Source organism: Vespula vulgaris, chromosome 2 (assembly GCF_905475345.1).
Source record: "Vespula vulgaris chromosome 2, iyVesVulg1.1, whole genome shotgun sequence".
NCBI classification, from domain to species: domain Eukaryota; kingdom Metazoa; phylum Arthropoda; class Insecta; order Hymenoptera; family Vespidae; genus Vespula; species Vespula vulgaris.
In genome coordinates this window covers 4,787,070-4,805,572 of record NC_066587.1, presented here as the reverse complement: position 1 = coordinate 4,805,572, position 18,503 = coordinate 4,787,070, and the positions used below count along the sequence as shown (strand labels likewise).

Here is an 18,503-nt window from a genome sequence, read left to right as displayed (position 1 = left end):
AAAGGAGGTAAATACGCAAGGAGAGAGGAGAGAAGAGAAAAGAAGGCCGTTAATCAACCAATCGTAATCATCGTACGCGATCCTTACAATAAGTACGCACGACCGTTGATTGGCCGTTCAATGTATTCGTTCTCTTTTACCATGTCTCTCGATATGTCCTTTTGATGGAATTCAGCCTTCGTAAGGTATTCTTGTAAGCCGGAGGCGTTGCCAGGCTCGTCGATTTGTCGCCACTTCGACGTCCATTAGACCAAGGCCCAAGCAACAAGAGTTACGAGGAAACGTCGCCAGGTTTCTGTCTTGTGTTATCGATTAAAGGAGCTATCTAATACTCGTTTAGATTCACGCGATACGATGTTCAATTAAAACAACATACCTATTATAAGTCTTATCTCAAACAATATAAAATCTTAAATGGAGTAACACGTGGCCCACGAATCATAAAATTAATTATATGAACATCCTATTCCTCGAGCCCTCGAGGGTGCAAATGTTTTATCTTACTTTATAAGCAATGTCAATAATCTGTATTGTGATACGATTTAATTAATGACGCGATTAAATAAATAAATAAATATAATATAATAGAAACGTAGAAAAGACAAAGAAAAATAAATCTACCAGAGTCTTGTACCTGACTTTCTTTATAAACCGAGAAGAAATCGACTTTATAAGAACGATGATTAGATATTTTCGAAGTGATAAAAAAATTAAGGTTCAAAGGATTCGTGGAATGAAAGCGTAGGTGTAAGGACGTCTTCGTGGTCGAATAGCCATAACGTTTGCTCGACCACCGTCTGTGTTCGGGCGGACATCCTGCGGCGAACGCTGATGGCTCCCACACGCACACTCATGCTTGTACATAGACTACATATATACGTGCAAATACAAGCGATCGTATTGCAAAGATGCAGCGCGTGTTTCTTCGTCAGGGCTGTGTGTTGCACTTTCCTCTCCCTCTCTTCCTCTCTCGTTTATTTCTATCTCCGAGAGTCAGAGACAACGGGCTCCCGTAGAAGAGGCGAATTCCTACTGGCAATTATCCCGACGTGTAACATTTGTTATCTTCCTGTCACCGCGCGATACATCGCCGAGTTATACGGGTAGACGAACAAAGGCGATCCTCCTGTCCTCTCGTTCCTTTCGCCTCCTCTACCTTCCTACATTCTGTTCACTGACGTGCTCCAAAAAGTTGCTACCTTCGAGAAGATTCAGGTTTTTGCTCGTAAGGCGTGTACGAGGAAGACCCGATGAAGCGATGCTTCTTGCTACTAATACGAGCCCCGTTGCATTTTGGCGAATCGCGTACGCGTGTTATTTTTTTGTCCGATTGTTCGAGTACGATACACGGACGATAATCCGAGATATGATATCTTCGTAAACGGGAACGTTTAGAAAATCATAGGGATGATAACGTTTTATGGAAAACATCGAAGAGTCTCAGATTCCAATTAGAATGAAATAAGGATGACACCGCTAACTAAGTATTAAAGCAGGAAGAGGAGAAGAAAGATAGAAGGAAATGCCAAGGAATGGAGTCGATCGAAGGGAAATTTCTTAGCCATCGGGCAAGAGCCTCTTCTTCCTTAACTCGAATATAAAAGTACGAATCGAAACGCGTATAAATTATAGCCTGCTCGCTCATCGCAAGGAACGTTTAAACGAGCCCGCGGATCGAACGTTCCTCTTCGGCCGTCTCGAGCGTTATTAAAATTTATTTCAAATTCACGTCTCTCGGTCTTCCAGGGAAAACGATTAAATCATTAGAAACTGACGTGTATCCTTTTGCCGTTCTCCTCTCTCGAGGAGAAAGCAAGGAAGAGAAAGAGGAAAAGAGAGAGGAAAAGAAAGAGAGAGAAAGATGAAAACGAAAAGGTTTTGCATCGGCTGGCTTTACGGACTTCTCGAGTATAACTCGTTCTCGCTTCTAAATGAGACGCCGATAAATTATCGTCGAGCCGTATAGACGACGTATAGAAGCATCTCTCCTTACAGCAGGTGTACACATTCGGAGCGGTACCGCGCGACACCTGGTGCTGATTAACGAATCGGCGAATCGCTTGTGCGCAGGTAGGAGCCTAAGTGGCCGACTAAATTGCGACGTTATTCTTGTAAACCGCGGCATCGCCGACTATCCAATTACCGGACGAGGTGGCAACTCCTTCCTTTCGTACAACTGTACGGGCCGTTCCAACGGTGTCCGCATGTCCGCGGTGTTTTTGTACATCGGTACTCTTCCATAAATGGAAAATAAAGAGAACGTCCACGGTAGTACCTACGTATGTATCTACACCATTGTACATTGTATATACGATTCATTGAAAATTCTATAAGTGCGTATGAATTTTCTATCCGCTACTCTGAAAAATTGATTATCGAGATCTCGCTCTTGGAGATTCTACTTTCACACGTCATTTCGTATCATCAATTTTTAACGAATACTCAGAGATGACATAAACGTCACGCTTAGATTTTATTAATGGGTAATAGTTATTTATCATATATATTTATTAACGGAGTTAACATACTTCAATTCTTAACGTGCTATTCGCATCTCGCTGACTTCGGTGGTATGTATGCAGTGACGAATCTCTATTATGCCAAGAGAAAGAAGAAAGAGACAAATATTAGAAAAAGTGAAACGCGATATCTCGCCATGAGGAATACCTAATGAGAAATTAGCAATAAGGATGAAGAAACGAGGCTATTCGAACGAGCGCGCGACGACGCGACGAAGAAGAGACGCCTAGGATGAAAGACATAATTTAATCCTCGTTCCTTCGTTTACTTCTTCTTCTTCTTCTTCCTTTCTACCACTTAATTTCTCATATATAACGATTTCGAGCGTGTAATTGGTTTAACGGCAACGTTCGTCGGGGAATCGTTAAAAGCCACGTGTCTTGGCTTCGATGTAAACATCGACTTCTTTCTTAAAGATTGAAATAACTATACCTAAGAAAAACAAAAAAAACGACGGTTCTATTTGCCGTCTATCAATCTCTTCCCTGTCACTGATAGACGTATAATTTATTTGGTAGTCAAAAAAATTCCTAAGAGAACTGTCGCGTATATTTTTAATTAATTGCAATTTGCATTAGTTAAAATGTCCCACCGAGATGACATAATTGAATGATCGAAGATATATAGACCTAACCTTTGATAGAACAATTTTTGATAGAAAATTATTCAAGTTTATTTGCTTTTAAATGAAAACAAAAAAATTTTTTTAAACTAATGAAAAATCACAATCTCTCGCTCTAAGCAAGCATATTCAGAAGAAAGGACGGTAAAAGATCAGGATAAGATGAAAACATCCAAAGATGTACCAAAGATGTCAACCATGATAACCTCTGCGATCAGACACCTTCGCCAATCTCAAGGTTCGACGCCCAAGGAAATCATGAATTATATAATCTCCCGGTACAACTTGGAATCTCCCGGACAGCGACAGGTTATCGTTTAATAATACTAAATCCTAAGAAAAATATCATATATATATATATATATATATATATATATGCGCGCGTGTGTGTGTACGTAAATATATATATCTATGGGTAGATATATTCGACTTATCAAGCGATATTATTATATTTCTCGGTTGAATTAAAATTGATTCGATCGTTAAAGTGCCCGTATCACTATGAATTCAGAGTTCTTCGGTAAATTTTAAACGATCGTGATTGTCTGATCGAACGAACAACGTCATAGTAAATTTCTTGAAGGATAATAAAATATGTACGTACATATATAAATTATACGTGTGTCGATCGTTTTGATGTCACGTTACACATGATTTGTCAAACTCCGTCGATGTCACTAAAAACGAATAAAGTTAAAACGCGAGGACTTTATCGATCGCTAGAAACGATCTTCTTTTTCTTTCGGGAAATAAAGATAATTTTTATTCGACAGATGAAGACTGCCCTGAAACGTGGCTTGGACTGTGGTATATTGGATAGAAATCGTGGCCACTACAAGTTGAACGCAATAGCGGAATACATTTTGCAAATGGGAAGAGAGACAGAAAAAAAGATACAGATAGGAGCGAAGAAACAGCGTCGTAGCGTGAAGGGGAAGAAGAGAACAGTTAAAAGAAGCAAGGGTAGAAGTAGTATTAGGAGCACGATCGAGCCATCCGAGGAAAGGTGCAGTTGCATTACGACGAAACCAAAAAACGCGTACACTTTGGAAAGCGACATTCCGCTCGAACAACAGGAACAATGTCAAAAGGATGTTGTATGTTGCTTCAAGAAGAAATGGAAGGAGAAATGCGATAACGAGAGTACAGATCAAAGTCGATCTACCATTGGCAGTAATCCAGAAATTACCGACGATCAAGAAAAGTTATAAAAATGGAGATCTTTACGATCTTCACGATCCTGTCCGTCGTTACAAATTATTTTTACAATTTTCAACATTTCTCGTAACGTCGTCTCGTTCGATAATAAACGTCAAATCTTACATAAATTTCGTACCATGGTGCACAGACGCGACCCGTTCGTACATACGTTTTCCTCTATCCTGAAAATGAAGGAAACACTGGCGTGTTTCGTTCGTAGACTCACCTTTCTCGGTGAGTCGCGAAACGAATCGTTTCTTTTTCAAAGATCGTAAAGGAAACGAGCGAAACCTTCCTGGTCTTCTCCCGTGGCTTTTCGCGGTGCATTGGCACGACTTTCAGGCGCGAACGAGGGTCGAGGTCCTGGCGAAGGTAGTCTGAATAAAACCAACGACCATAACTCTTCGAGCAGAGAGGTCAAGGCGGGTTAGAAAGGATCGAGAAGTGATTAGTGGTATTTACCGGTCCCCACTGAGAGAGAGCCTGCCGATTCCCGGTACCGTTCGGACGTCCCGCAGGGTCCCGTGTGCGATCACAATACACCGATCTAAGTGTTCCCTATTCTTCCTTGAGACTTTCTCTCTCTTTCTTCCTTCCTTTCTGAAAGTAGCCGTGACACTACCGGAGAATCCGTCACTCGATATTAATGCGAATCTAACGGTGACTTCCCTATCAAAACGTATACTTCTTTCCTTTTTTTCCCTCTTTTTCTTCTCTTTTCTTTTTTCACGACCAACCGCATGAATTTCACCTGTTATACAACGATTCTCTGCGGAGGGTCCGCAGTCCTCTGACAACGAAGATGAGAAAAAAGGGATAATAGATGCTCGTAGTGAAACCTCCGAAAGTTATGCCGTCCTATCTTTAAGATCTACAATTTTTACCAGGCTTTGTGAGTAAACCGGTAAATAAAGTCATATCCATACGGGATAAGGACTTTGTCAAGCTTGACTATTGAGACAGAGAAATCGTGATCGATCGATCGAATAACTTTGGTAAATGTTCTACGTAGATATCCTTATAACTTTTCTAAGATATTTTCTCAGTCCTTTTATACAAAGATCGATTACTCGGTAAAATAAATATCCGTGCGTTCTATTTCTACGTTGCTCTCTCTTTCTCTCTCTCTCTCTCTCTCTTTCTCGATCTCTCTCTTTTCATTTCCAATGAAATAACACTGATGATCGGTAGTTTTCGATTCGGACTGCCGGCCAGTCAGTAGTTTCGGGAACGCAGCATGTGAGCTATTGTGATCGATAACGACTACTCGACCATGCGTTATGTCTTACGTATCGTCCACTTGTGCTCTTTATAACGTATGCTTATTACCTCACGTAATAACGCTATCCTAAACGCCGACAAGGATTTCGACTATATTCTTCTAGTTAATGAGTCTACCAAGATTATTATTACGGTCAACATTCTCGAACGTTTTAAAAAAGACGACCTTGAAAACTACCACCCACCTGGTTTATAAGAATACCAATAAGCTCCTCTACACTCTTCTATGAAATTTTGTTCTTTTTTAAATGTTACGAAACGCAATTTTTTAATATATATATATATATATATATATATATATATATATATATATGTATGTATGCATGTATGTATGTATATATATAAAATATATGAAAAGGAATACAGGAAGAAAGCGATAAACGATTATGGCTATTATATGAAATTCAAGGTTGCTGCTTCCGAGCCACCCTGAGCGTAACGAATTGTCCGTTCGAGTTAACGCTGGAACTCGTTTATGTTAGTTATGTTAGCTCTTCGTCGGCTGGAAAGAAGTATACGAGTCGCAGGGGTCGAAACAGCGATAAGATAAAAAGGGAGAGAAAGGTGGGCCTTTTCATACCGTTCGCTTGGTAGTAAGACTATATTTATTATTTAACGAGACATACCCATCGAAATACGTATCTACGCGTATCGTCGACGTGCCGGCAGCAACGTGAGACAGATAAGGAGGGACGTACAAATTGAAAGCAGGATAATTTGCAGGACGAAGAGAATTAGTCGGGAGGAAAAAATCTTTCGCGATATAGATAGCTCAAGAGAACAGTATTGACAAATTTATAAATATCAATTCATTCGAATCTTTATCCTTTCACTATTTCTTTCTTACTCTACACTTTCTCTTTCTCTTTTTTTCAATTGATTCTATTTTATAAATAATTTAGAAATTTTAAAGATCTATCATTAATTTATCAAAAGAAGGGATTACTCGAGCTTAAATTTCTCGAAGAACCTTTTCAACGATTAAAACCACGTTAAATGGCAAAGGAACGGATTTTCCTAATACGAAAAGAGTTAAAAGGATTACCAGAAAGAGAAAGGAAGAGGGAGATTTCACCGTTGTTCAAGGGCGAGGTCAGGCGAAAGGGGTCAACGACGAAGTGAGTTCTTCTAAATGGCTACGAGAACAGGCAGAAAGAACTTGGAGAAAAACTACGACGATAGGATCTTTCTTGGACGATCGCGATGTTATGAAAGGGGATTGCGAGGTATCTTCTCACGTGTTCTCGCGTGTACTGAAACAGAAGATAACGTCGCCCTGCGCGTTACTTGTGATATCATTAAGGTAGATTTATGTCACGCTCATCCCTGGTGACATCTCCGAGTTAGTTTGGTGTGTACGTATTACCAAGAAAAACAATTTGTGTTAGTTTATACGTATGTATGTATGTATCTGCGTTTCGGTATAAACCAAAAGAGAACAAACGAACGCATGAATTCGTGTGAACGCACCTAATCTAGTCCAACTTCAGAAATTTAATTAGTCACCACCTTCGCCGGTTAATAAGACCGGACCACATGAAACGGACTTTAATTCGGAGCGATCCGGCTGACCGATATGGACTTCAAACTACCGGGTACTCGAATTAAGCTACGCAACGACGACGATACCGAATCAGCAGGTGGCGATCTCGGTCGTTCCAATTACTCGAAAACTTTATCGACGAAGAGTTCGGACCTTCACCATTTGCTTGCTCTACGATATTTTATAACGTTTCTATAATCATTAGCTATAGAAAGTTCAAAGAAAAAGTAACGATCTATTTCTCTGTTTGTTTTTTTTTCCTTTTTTTTTTTCTATTAAAGTCAAGACCTTCTACAAGTTACACGAAAAGATCCACGACAAACTTTTTCTCGGCCTCATGTCCAGAGATGTCCGGTATGAGTCACGGACGTTCATTATCGCTTCTCTCTCTTCCTCTCTCTCTCTCTCTCTCTCTCTCTCTCTCTCTCTTTCTCCCGCGAGGCGTACGACCGCTTAACTGTTTTGTTCCGACTGATGGATAGCGCGTTCGCACGTTATTACCGGACACACGGCCAGTTTTATGAAGCCGCGAGAGATTGGTACACGCTCTTTCTTTTGCCGGACCACAGATATATCCCACTACTACGTGTGCCCGTACCATCGCAGAATAGTCTTTAATGATAACGCACGTTAACCGATAATCACGTCGCTCGTACCATGAAGTCTTTTCACGAGAGAAAATCTCAAGAGATTAATCGCAAGCTCCTTGTACCCTTCGATCGGAAGTCGTAGGAGCCGGTCGATGATTTCAAGGGGCGAAACAACTCGAAAAGTTAATTACTTTCGTCCTTGAACGAGAGAAACTCCTGTCTCAAGACTGGTTTCCCTTCTCCATAAGCAAAACTCATCGTAAGAGTTCTCTCTTAATATTTCACGTCAAACTGGAAATTTTATTATAGTCATGAGGGTATATAAAAGGGATCGATAAAAAAATCAGAAAGTCATAGAGAGCTAGAGTCTCGCGTACATGCAATTTCGTTAATGCTCGACTTCGGGGCAAATGCAGGAAGTCGTTGAAGAGAACGGTCGCGTCGGCGCCCGCATCTAGTGCGTCATGATTTCCCGAGGAAAAATTTAGCGCTAACGTTATATAGAAACCTATCTAGCCGAGTTGTGTGTAATTACTTTTGTGAACTATAAATTACGAGCTTACTAGTAGTATCTAAAAAAGAAATTACTCGTACACCTGGTACGAATAAATGATTCGAGATAGTTCGTTAGTCAAACTTTTTGTTTAACAAAGTTACATATTTAATGACATACCGTAGTTCCGTATTTATGGAAACCGGTAGAAATTACGCAGATAGCTCGATTGAAAATAGATATAAGTAGATATATAAGTAGATTGAGGTACGTAGATAGACTTATTAAAAATTCAATTTAAGTACCTGTCTCGCATCGTTTATCTCACGTATCACCCGTTAGTTGGATATCTTTCGAAAGCATCGCCGGTGCATTCGACGGAACCAAGAAACAAAGTTCGATTCGTCGTCGTCGTCGTCGTCGTTGTCCTCGTCGAAGTACTTCCAATGGAGCAGCTGGCACCCCGGATACGTCGGGGACTCACCTACAGGAAATAACATCGATAATTACTTATCTGGACCCGCAATTAAGCGGTCTCTCCGATGCTGCCGGCGATACGATTGAGAATTCAAAGCGGTGGAAGAAAAAGTGACCGAAAAAGGGCGGCCCGTGCTCGCCCTTACACCTGCGAGTCGCGTTCGAGTTTTAACAAGCATATATAAGAACGTAAAATATATAGGAGAAGACATCCTTTTCTCGCTACGAGGTGTAGGCGGTCGAACGACGACGACGAGGACGACGACGACGACAACGACAACGACGACGACGACGACGACGACAACGACAACGACAACAACGACAAGAAGGAAAACGACGACAAAGTTTCGCACACCGGCCCCTCTTTAGCACCGTTGCGAATCGCATTTGCATCGTTAATTAACGACGAGCCCAGCCGTACCAGCTGATCTTTCACGTCGATAACGCTTCGATCGACTCGACTCTCTTCAGAACGATATCGCAAGGCCTTCTTTCGGTAAATACATTATTTTTTATGTTGTTATGCCAGAAATTAGGTCAAAAGTATATAGAATATTATAAAATCACTCGGTAATGAAAACAATTTGTAAAACATACATATTGGTATACAAATAAAAAGTGTGTGTATATATACATATATATTTATTTATTTATTTAGTCTGTATATATATGTGTGTGTATGTGTATGTACATATTACAGATTACAGATACAAAGAAGTACTTGTTTACCAAAACTAAACATACCGAATCGAAACTTTTTGTTAGGAGTTCTTATGTCTGTTTGAATTGTCTGCTTGATTATATATACACTTTTACATATATATATATTTATGTATAGAAGTATACACGTATCGTATGAAATGCATATTTTTTATTCTATTTTATCTAAATGTTCAAGATCAATTGATTTAACAGAACGATAGACATGATTTTAACGGTAGTGATAATTGCAAGACTTGCGTAGAATTTACCATATCGGATCAACGACTAATCTCTATGAGCAATTTTCAAACTAATTGAATTCTATGACGCTGTCGTGATAAAATATTTGTTCCTCCTTTTACCCTCTAAGGTGAGAAGACATTTCAAGCTTTTTCCAGGTGCAGCAACCAAGCAACCGCGTACAATCGAACGGCGTGCACGGCGTTGTATACGATACACCGCGTTATATAGGCACTAAACTCACGTTCGTCGTATAATTCAATGATATCATTTTTCTGAAGAAAGCCTTAAGAGAGAGGATGTCTTTCGTTACGTAGAACCGGTAACCGTTCGCACGGAACCACCGGGTTACGGCTCTTGTATTTATATAAAGTATAAATCGAACAGCCGTGCGAGAAGGTAAAAGAGATAGAAAGGCGAAGAGAAAGAAGGATCGAGAGAGAAAGAGAGAGAGAGAGAGAGAAAGAGAAGGCAGAGCAACAAGTTCTTCGGGTAACTCACAATGCCTCCATGCACTATACAGACGGCTCTATTCAGCTCCAAACAATGTAATCACAACTCAGCGCTTTTCGCGGCGTCTACGACGCTCGGTTATCGATCGATGAATCGATCGTTTGATCGACAGATCCTTGCCCAGAGTGAACGTCCCACGAACCGTGAATCCAGCGTTAATTAATTAAGCGCTTGTCCACTGTTCGATTAAAGACTCGTAGACGGTACGTACCTAAGTAACTACAGACACATCGATTGACTCTCGAGAAATCGTGGAAGAGACGGACGGAAAAAGGGAGAGAAGAAGATACGATGTGTAAAATACGAACGAGTTTCGATAACACGACCGATAGGACTTCGTCGTTGGTCCTTTCATTAACACCTTTTCGAATTAATCGCGAAGACATTGCAAATGAAGAGGACTCAATTTGTCAGGGATTCGTCTGGTCGTGCCGTTTTAATCGTGAAAAAAAAAAAACACTTTATACGTATTTGAAGGAGCGACGAAGGATAAGATAAGATTCGATCATGAACTCGCACGAAAAAATATATTTTAAAGGAGATCGAAATTATTACCTATCACGATTAATTCCTTCCGTGAAAAATAAGCATGGAAAATATTGTGACATTGGTGATAAGTACTCTCATGAAATACTAATGCAAATAGAATAAAATTTACCTTACAACAAAGAGCAAGGTCGGTCGAATCGATTGTTCTTAAGTCTTATATATCTCATACGAGAAGACGAGAAACGAAGAGGGCTTATGCGTAAATCGTAAAATTAATTGAAATCCCAGCCAGGTGATTCCGAAGCGAAATTAGGATCGATTTCGTGAAGCTACCGCTGCTGCTGTTCGTTTTCACGCTTCGTCGAGGATTCGGACTCATGAGAAAGGAGAGAGAAAGAGAGAAACAGAGAGAGAGAGAGAGAGAGAAAGAGAGAGAGAGTGAATGAGCAGGTAGAAGAAAGAAACGAGGACGAAGCAAAATCCAGATGGAGTTCGAAGAGCGAAGCGAAAAGAAGCAGAAAACGAAAAATGAATACTTTCGAGCTTCGCGCTCGCACGCAACCCGTGTATATATATATATATATATATATATATATATATATATATACACACGAACGTGCAATTGTATATGTTAGCGTATTTACGTATACATAGGTAGAAGCGAGGCTCTCGACCTCCTTCGAATTTGAATTACTGCGAGTCAGGTTAGGAGGAAGGTCGTTAATCGAAGCAGGTAGGAGGAACGTCGCCTTTTCTCTCTGTCTCTCTTTCTCTCGATAGATAATTCGCGTTGACCAAAAGATTAGTCTCGTCGGAGGTCACCGAAGACATAGTGAAAACGGTTAATCATCAGCAGGGAATCTCCTGTCTCTTTCTCTATTCCGAACTAAACGAAACTTTTCTAACAAAGCTCCGGTCGTAGAAAAGAAAGCTAAATGATTTCCTTACCTCGGCAAGGTATCAAGGAAGTCACGCTTATTTCGCATCGAACGCACGTTCACGAAGCGTGAAAGTTATTCGACTGCATCTACTATCTCATAGACGAAGTGTCAATTAGTCCTAATTACCTACTTGTTGTAGCAAAGTTACGCTCGTTAACGCAAATTTGCAGGCTTTATTCTTCGGGAGAGGAGTACCGTTCGAAATCCTCCTTTACGATCCTTATCGATCAAAAAAAGATTAGAAAAGGATTAGTCAAGTTACCCGTGTATCTATTATGAGCCTGAGATCGAACGTTCTACCTGGGTAATCAACGTTTCGTTAAAACGAACGGAACGTGCCTCGTCATTTAAGGAAAAGGAGAAAGAAAGGAAAAAAATTGAAGGAATAAATATCGACAAAAAAAGAATAAAAATTGAATAAAAAAAGAAACGAGAAACGAAAAACAAAAGGAAAAAAAAAGGAAAAAAGAAACCGAACGAAAAAGAAAAAAACAAAAATAAGAGGATAAAAAGAAATATAATAAAAATGAAGGCGGGCTTTATGCGTAAAAGGCAGATAGCGATCGGCGAGAGAAAAGATCATCTTTCGTCTCCTCTTTCTACTACTTCGTCGACTTTTTCGCACACCGTTAAGTGTACGAGCATGCTCGGGGAGCGTAAAGCTCCAACGTGGAAGAGAAAATTTACGATCGGTCGGGTCGTACGCGCTTCGGCGAGCCCTTTTCCCGGTCGGCGGCGAGTGGCGTGATCGAAATCAATTACTCATTAATCGTCCTCGTTCGAACCGGGACTGCCCCCGCGCCCGTAATTAACGGTGATTAATTGGATTCGATGCTCGAGCGGTATATTTTATCGTGTATGAAATTCGCCGCGGGCCCACTCTTCCCGCTCTTGGATAGCACAGTCGCGTTTTTAGCCAGCTTTCGCATCGCTATAACTACTTTTATCCTTCGAGAACGACGACGAAAACGGTGGAACGCGAAAGGGTGACGCAGGGGGAGGATTTGAGTAATTATTGATCGGCATGCGATCTCGAAAACGCACCCTTTTCGAACTTTCACGATCGATCCTTTTCTTCCGTCATATTTTGTAATCTCTCTGAAAGATCGATAACATCGATCGCGTTTGACGAATATCTTCATCTATTTCGACTTTATGTCCACTTTTACGAAATATCAAAGCAAGTCGGTAAAATATTTAAAGTATTTTTAGAAGTTGAATAAAACGTGTCTCTGGATTAATAACGCGTTCTAAATATATTCTAATGGATACGGAATAGATACGAGAAACTAATTTCTCGTTCGAACGGAAAAGAAAATTATATACCACTGGTGGTAATGTCGAGACACGAGTGTGAAAATCCGAGGAGAGATAACCACTGGCGATCGGGGAGTGGCGATGTCCTTACCCGAGACGAGCGACAATTTCTTAATATCGCGATCGAAGCGGATTTATCGAAGGTGCACGCTGAATCTGTCACCGGTCCTTAGATTAATTACATCGCGGCGATGTAATCGGTAGAAGCGCTCTTAATTTTCCACCCTCATGAATTAATCGCCTACGCGAATTCCATCGAGGCTTTTGCCCAGTGCCGCCTCCCCTCTTCCTCTCGTACTTCTCATCCTCTCGTCGTTCCCGAGTTTGCACGGAAAACCGGAATTCACGGATGGAATCTCTGTGAGATTCATCGTTCGTTGGCGAAAGGAACGACGGGATGTGAATCGTCGCCGCGTCGGACGTGGCTTTTTGCGCGAAACCGAGCACGACGAGCCACGACGAGGAAAGCCGACGACGACGATTAAGGAGGCCGACGAGAAACGATCCATGAGATGTTGGATAGATCGAAGGATCTCTCGCGATAGGCAGCTACCCGCTAAGATCTATGACGATCGACGAGCTTCCCGTACTGCTATTGCTGACACACTGAAAGACATACGAGCTAAAGGACGACTTTCGAAGGGCGTCCGACATTTCTTCGAGGTGTTGACGGTCGAAGGGAAAAACAATTAAGCGATAACGTCGTTCTTGTACAATCGAAGAATTTGATAGTACATCGAAGTGATTTTGTGTGTCGATAAAATAATCAAAAAGTATTAATGTATAGTGTATAATGCGTTTTGAATTGTGTAATAAAATACGTTCCGATATCTTTGAATTTATTTTCTACATTTTTTCTTTCTCTTTTTTGTTTTTTTTTTTTTGTTTCTTTTTTCAACGCTCAAATATACTCTTATAAGATTGTTCCACTAGGCTTCGAAATGCTGCGGCATAAATCGATTTCCACGAGAAAAAGAGACGAGCGGATGAGGATTATACCGGAAAGGATAATAAGAGGCGAGAAATGTTTAAAGCTACCGGAACATAACTGTATCCTGTGTATTTTTTGAAAGAACAAACGTGTCCGATGCTTATGATGGATTATTTAAACCATTTGAGTTTAGAAAGCGATTTTGCGATGGTCTGCCCTTTTTGCGATTGGTTAATGATAAATCGCGTTGGTGAAATTGCTTCCTACGAATGCCCGGATATTTCGTTTTGTCTAATAATAGGTTTCCAGATTATTTTTCGTAGTTTCCTTAGATTAATTTCTCTTTATACGTCAAGACAAATGATTTTGCGCAAAAAATTTTAACAACTCGTTATATGCGTCAAATACAAGTAAAAGTTTAGTCCTTTAATGGTAAAGATTTGAACGTTATCGCTCTCGTATATAATAATTACGTTGTCACGAGGAAGAAGAGAAATTAATGAATCGTAATACGTACGGTCTCTTCTTACTTCGTTGAACTTTAGCCTCTCATTAATTTCGAAAGTTCCTACTTTCGTTTTCTCGCTTCTGTTTTCTTCCCAACGCGCAGCATCCTTTTTACAAAACTTTCAATATACTTAGGACGTAAGATTTTACAAAAAAAAAAAAAGAAAGAAAAGAAAAAATAAGTAGTCTCTTCGTAGTTAACGAGATACGTGATAAATTTGCCTCTCCTTAAGTCACTTTTAACAGGCAAGAAATAGAAACGAGATAGGTAGATGTACAAAAAGTTTATTCTCATGGAAGTGTACGTTGGTTTTGAGTCAAAAATGACGCCGTTAATTCTTTCTCAAATTAATACAAGAAACGATAAAATACGTGAAGTAAAGAAGTACCTAGTAAGTAAAACAAAATCCACCGAAGAGAATTTCTCATGAACGGGGACCAAGTGAGTACCGGTTCAAAGTATGGATACAAAGATGCATGCGTAGGTGTCTGAAAAAGAGCAAAAGGTAATAACGTATGGCGTGCTTCCGTTCGTCTGTGTTTTCTCAGTTAAGAATCAAAGACGATTACAAATCATAAGTTAATTGTTACAAATCACGTAGCAGGACGAGAACAATGGACAAGTCGATGGTATTTATAGAAGACTTTATTCGCGGGTGGCGTCAATGGAATGCGACTATCTATCTCGTACGTGAAAGAAAATTGGAGAGTGGTGGAGAATGGAAGAGAAAGAAATTCTGGAACGCAGAGGCTTGGCTTTGTTTCTATTATGTTACAAACTCGTAACGTTTCACCATCTCAGAAATATCTCCGAAGGAAATCGAATTTTAGAATTTGCACGGTGGTTGCTAATTGAAAGGAGCCTAATTATCGCTTGTTTGTCGAAGCTACTACGGGCAAGATGAATTTCCACGTGCGATAAATAGCATGGACACCTATTTAAGCGGACATTTCTTTGAGCACAAGTTAGATATACAACATAGATAAATATGTAATTGCCATATATAAAAGGCTGTTTAATTTATTACATTATACCGGGTGATTTATGAGAAACGATAGACTAGATTGTAAGTCTCGTTGGTAGCACACACACACGCACACACACATACACACATACAGATATATATATATAGCGTCGATTTATCGCATACCATATAATGAAAACGTTACGAATAAACAACGATGAAAACGGTCAACGATGTTATATATCGCAAAAAGTTGTATTAACGATTATTATTATTGTCTTTACTTTATTAAAACGTTCGTGGAATATCGATCATCGATCAAAATATCATTAGTTAAAAATTATCTAACGAACCGAGGAAAGAAATTCCCGAATGAATGAGATAAGTAGCTAATAGGGAGGTACATAGCAAGGGACAGGCTCTGAGCAAGACGGTTGTGCGATCGATCACGATGGAAATTTACGATAGGACGCATCAGTGCGATCGATTCTAATAGCGATCGATAAATCGACTGGTCGGTAAACATGCTTGGCAACAGGAGAGCGTGGCCCATTAGGTGCATAATCGAGGCGTCGATAGCTCGCCTTCTATGCGCCTAGATGTAATACACGATTTCACAATGACGGGGGCGATATGTGGCCGCGTCGCGAGCGGATCAAGAAAAGCCGAGTTAGCTATACGCGACTGGGACGTTTAAATCACACACCACCTACACGGTCGCACGTGCGACTCTCGCGAAAGCGACGAACGGCACTGCTTAGCTTCGATCGAAAGCGACAAAAGGCCAGGTTCGAGTTCTCTTATCGCTGTTACTCGCCTTTGTATTGCATTACAAGGAACAGATATAGGAGCCGATACAGTCGTCGTCGTTCACCTCATTTTCTAGATAATTCGACTCGTATTATTTCTAGATATAGAAAAAAAGAGAAGGAAAAAGAACAATAAAGAAGAACGTTGCAAGAGACAGAATAATATTAGAGTCTTGTAAGAAGACGGACACATAAATAACTAATTGAAATGCAATAGGAATAAGATACGATGATGATCAAAGATGACACTGTTATTTAAACGATGATTATAGTAATTACGTGTGCGAATAGCTATTACGATAATCGCTAAAGATATCAAGCGAGTTTGGATTCAAAGAATTACCTGCAAGGGCCAACCGGTTAGAAGCTTTTAAAGTTACTCGTGTAAGTCTCCATGAGGAAACTACGAAGCGACCTTTCGAAGAATAAAAGTTGATGATACAAGACGATAGACACCGTGGCACGTGCGCGTGGTCACTGAAATAATGTTTTGTTTACCGTGTAATAAAGGTAAAAGGAGAACGTCAAAAAAAATCTCAAAAAAAAAAGAAAAAAAAGAAAAAGAATAAATAAAGAAAAAGAAGTAAAAAGAAATAATTAAAAGAAAAAAAGAAAAGAAAAGAAAAGGAAAGAGAAACATAGTCACCTGCAGCAGCATCAGCTTCGTCGCTTTACTGACGCATAATACGTCGTTTACGTCGCTCCTTTCGACGAAAGACGCGTTCGCGTGGGCGACCCTAGACGACACCCACGTGGACCGGCCAAATATTGAACAAATATTAGCATAATGTTTGTTCTGGGACCGACGACTTACCATCGTGTACTTACCATTCGTATCTTTTCCTAAGACTTTTGCGAGAAACGAAGAATAGAAAACATTGGATCTCTTGACAAGAGGCTGCTTAAAAAATAGTACCCAACTCAATCTCTCTCTCTCTTTTTCTTTCTCTTTTTCCTTTTTTTTCTATTTTCTCTAGCTTGTTATCGATACAAGTTTTCTCAGTAAGAAACTATTTCTAAACTTTAAAAAAACTTTGCTTGTCCCGTTAAAAAATGATTACAACGTCAATGGAATCACGTGTATACTCCTTCTACTTCTTCTTCTTCTTCTTTCTTTGTATTCCAAGTTCTCCCATATTCGTAGAAGACGCATATTAATTAATATGTTTACCATTGTACAGTCTGTAATCGAGATCGTATCTCGCTCGACGGGCGTCTACTTGCCTCTCGATATCTTACGATCACCGGCTTACGATTCTTGTGATCATTAGGAATGTGACAAGATCGCGGTGCGATATCGCGTCGAGGGAATCCCTTTGTCCCTATCATTCTACGCCCTCTTTCTTTATATTACGACCAAAAGCTGTTTCGAAGATCGATGTCTACCGACCACCCATTATCCTTACGTCGCTCCTTCGCTTTAACATAATTATTCAAGAACACGTTGCTTTTTCGCAACGACGCGAACTTATCTTAGATTAATTCAAGTAGATTTTGTTCTCTAACATATCTAATTTTCTATTCCCTCGTTCTTCGTTTTATATTATTTATTTCTTGACAAGCAGGAAGAAACTAAAGGAGACTGAACGAATGCGAAAAGCACAGTTCCTGTTTTCGTTCACGTCGTTGTCCACGTCGTCTTCATAGTCATAGTCAGGTCGTGAACGAGCCGACCGACGGAATTGCGTATTCCAGGCCGGTCTGTCGGGTCAAGAATGCCATCGAGGATCGTAGAAAGCATTGCGGGTGTATCTTGCGGTAAGTTGTGGCCAGCAGGGTCGTGGGTCGTCGCTAGACCGTCGGGCATCATGAGAACGAGCTTAAAACCCGGCACTCTCCACTCAGAGTTGGCTCTTACACGTGGAGACTGCCTGATGACCATCGTCCACCTGACTCCTGAGATTTATCGCGCTTACGATACCTGGCTATATGGGTACCACGTTCTCTTACGGGAGTAGTAGGTACGTGTGTACCAACGTGGTACCAAGTATGTATACAATATATGTATAGTACTTACGTTATAACGTACGGGATCGACCCTCCACTGTGAGCGCAAAGGGTACGAAGGAACCCCCCTTTACGTGCTTAATTAAACTCCGCTGTACCACCTGGTCGATGGTTTCAAGGACTTCCTCCGTTTGTTTCGTCCCTTTGCCGGCATTTGCTTTTACGCTTCGCTATGGATAAATGCCTAAGGTGATAATGAATGATATCGTATCGACCAGATATTCCAAGTAGTAAGCCGAACTATGCCGAATGAATGTAGGTATATAAATTTTCAATCCGAACTTGGAGAACTTATCGGTACGATCGCTCGTAATTCACCGATCAGATAATCGAATATTCCTTACTTTCTTACGCGT

General features: G+C 40.4%; 2 protein-coding genes across 4 annotated transcripts in view; one reads left to right on the top strand and one right to left on the bottom strand.

Annotated features, from left to right (window-relative positions):
* Positions 1-18,503, bottom strand: part of LOC127072762 (early growth response protein 1) — a 217,822-nt gene that overhangs the window by 67,122 nt on the left and 132,197 nt on the right. The window contains exon 2 of one of the 3 annotated variants that reach the window (XR_007785582.1): positions 8,555-8,733. The exons of the other annotated variants lie outside the window; for them this stretch is intronic. The gene's annotated coding sequence lies outside the window, so the exon portion shown is untranslated. The remainder of the gene's footprint in view (positions 1-8,554; positions 8,734-18,503) is intronic. 3 annotated transcript variants of the gene reach the window in all.
* On the top strand, positions 3,267-4,540 carry LOC127072769 (uncharacterized). The gene is made up of 2 exons (XM_051013468.1): positions 3,267-3,451; positions 3,916-4,540. Exons 1-2 carry the CDS (start codon positions 3,305-3,307, stop codon positions 4,351-4,353), a joined length of 585 nt encoding a protein of 194 aa, XP_050869425.1. The 5' UTR covers positions 3,267-3,304; the 3' UTR covers positions 4,354-4,540.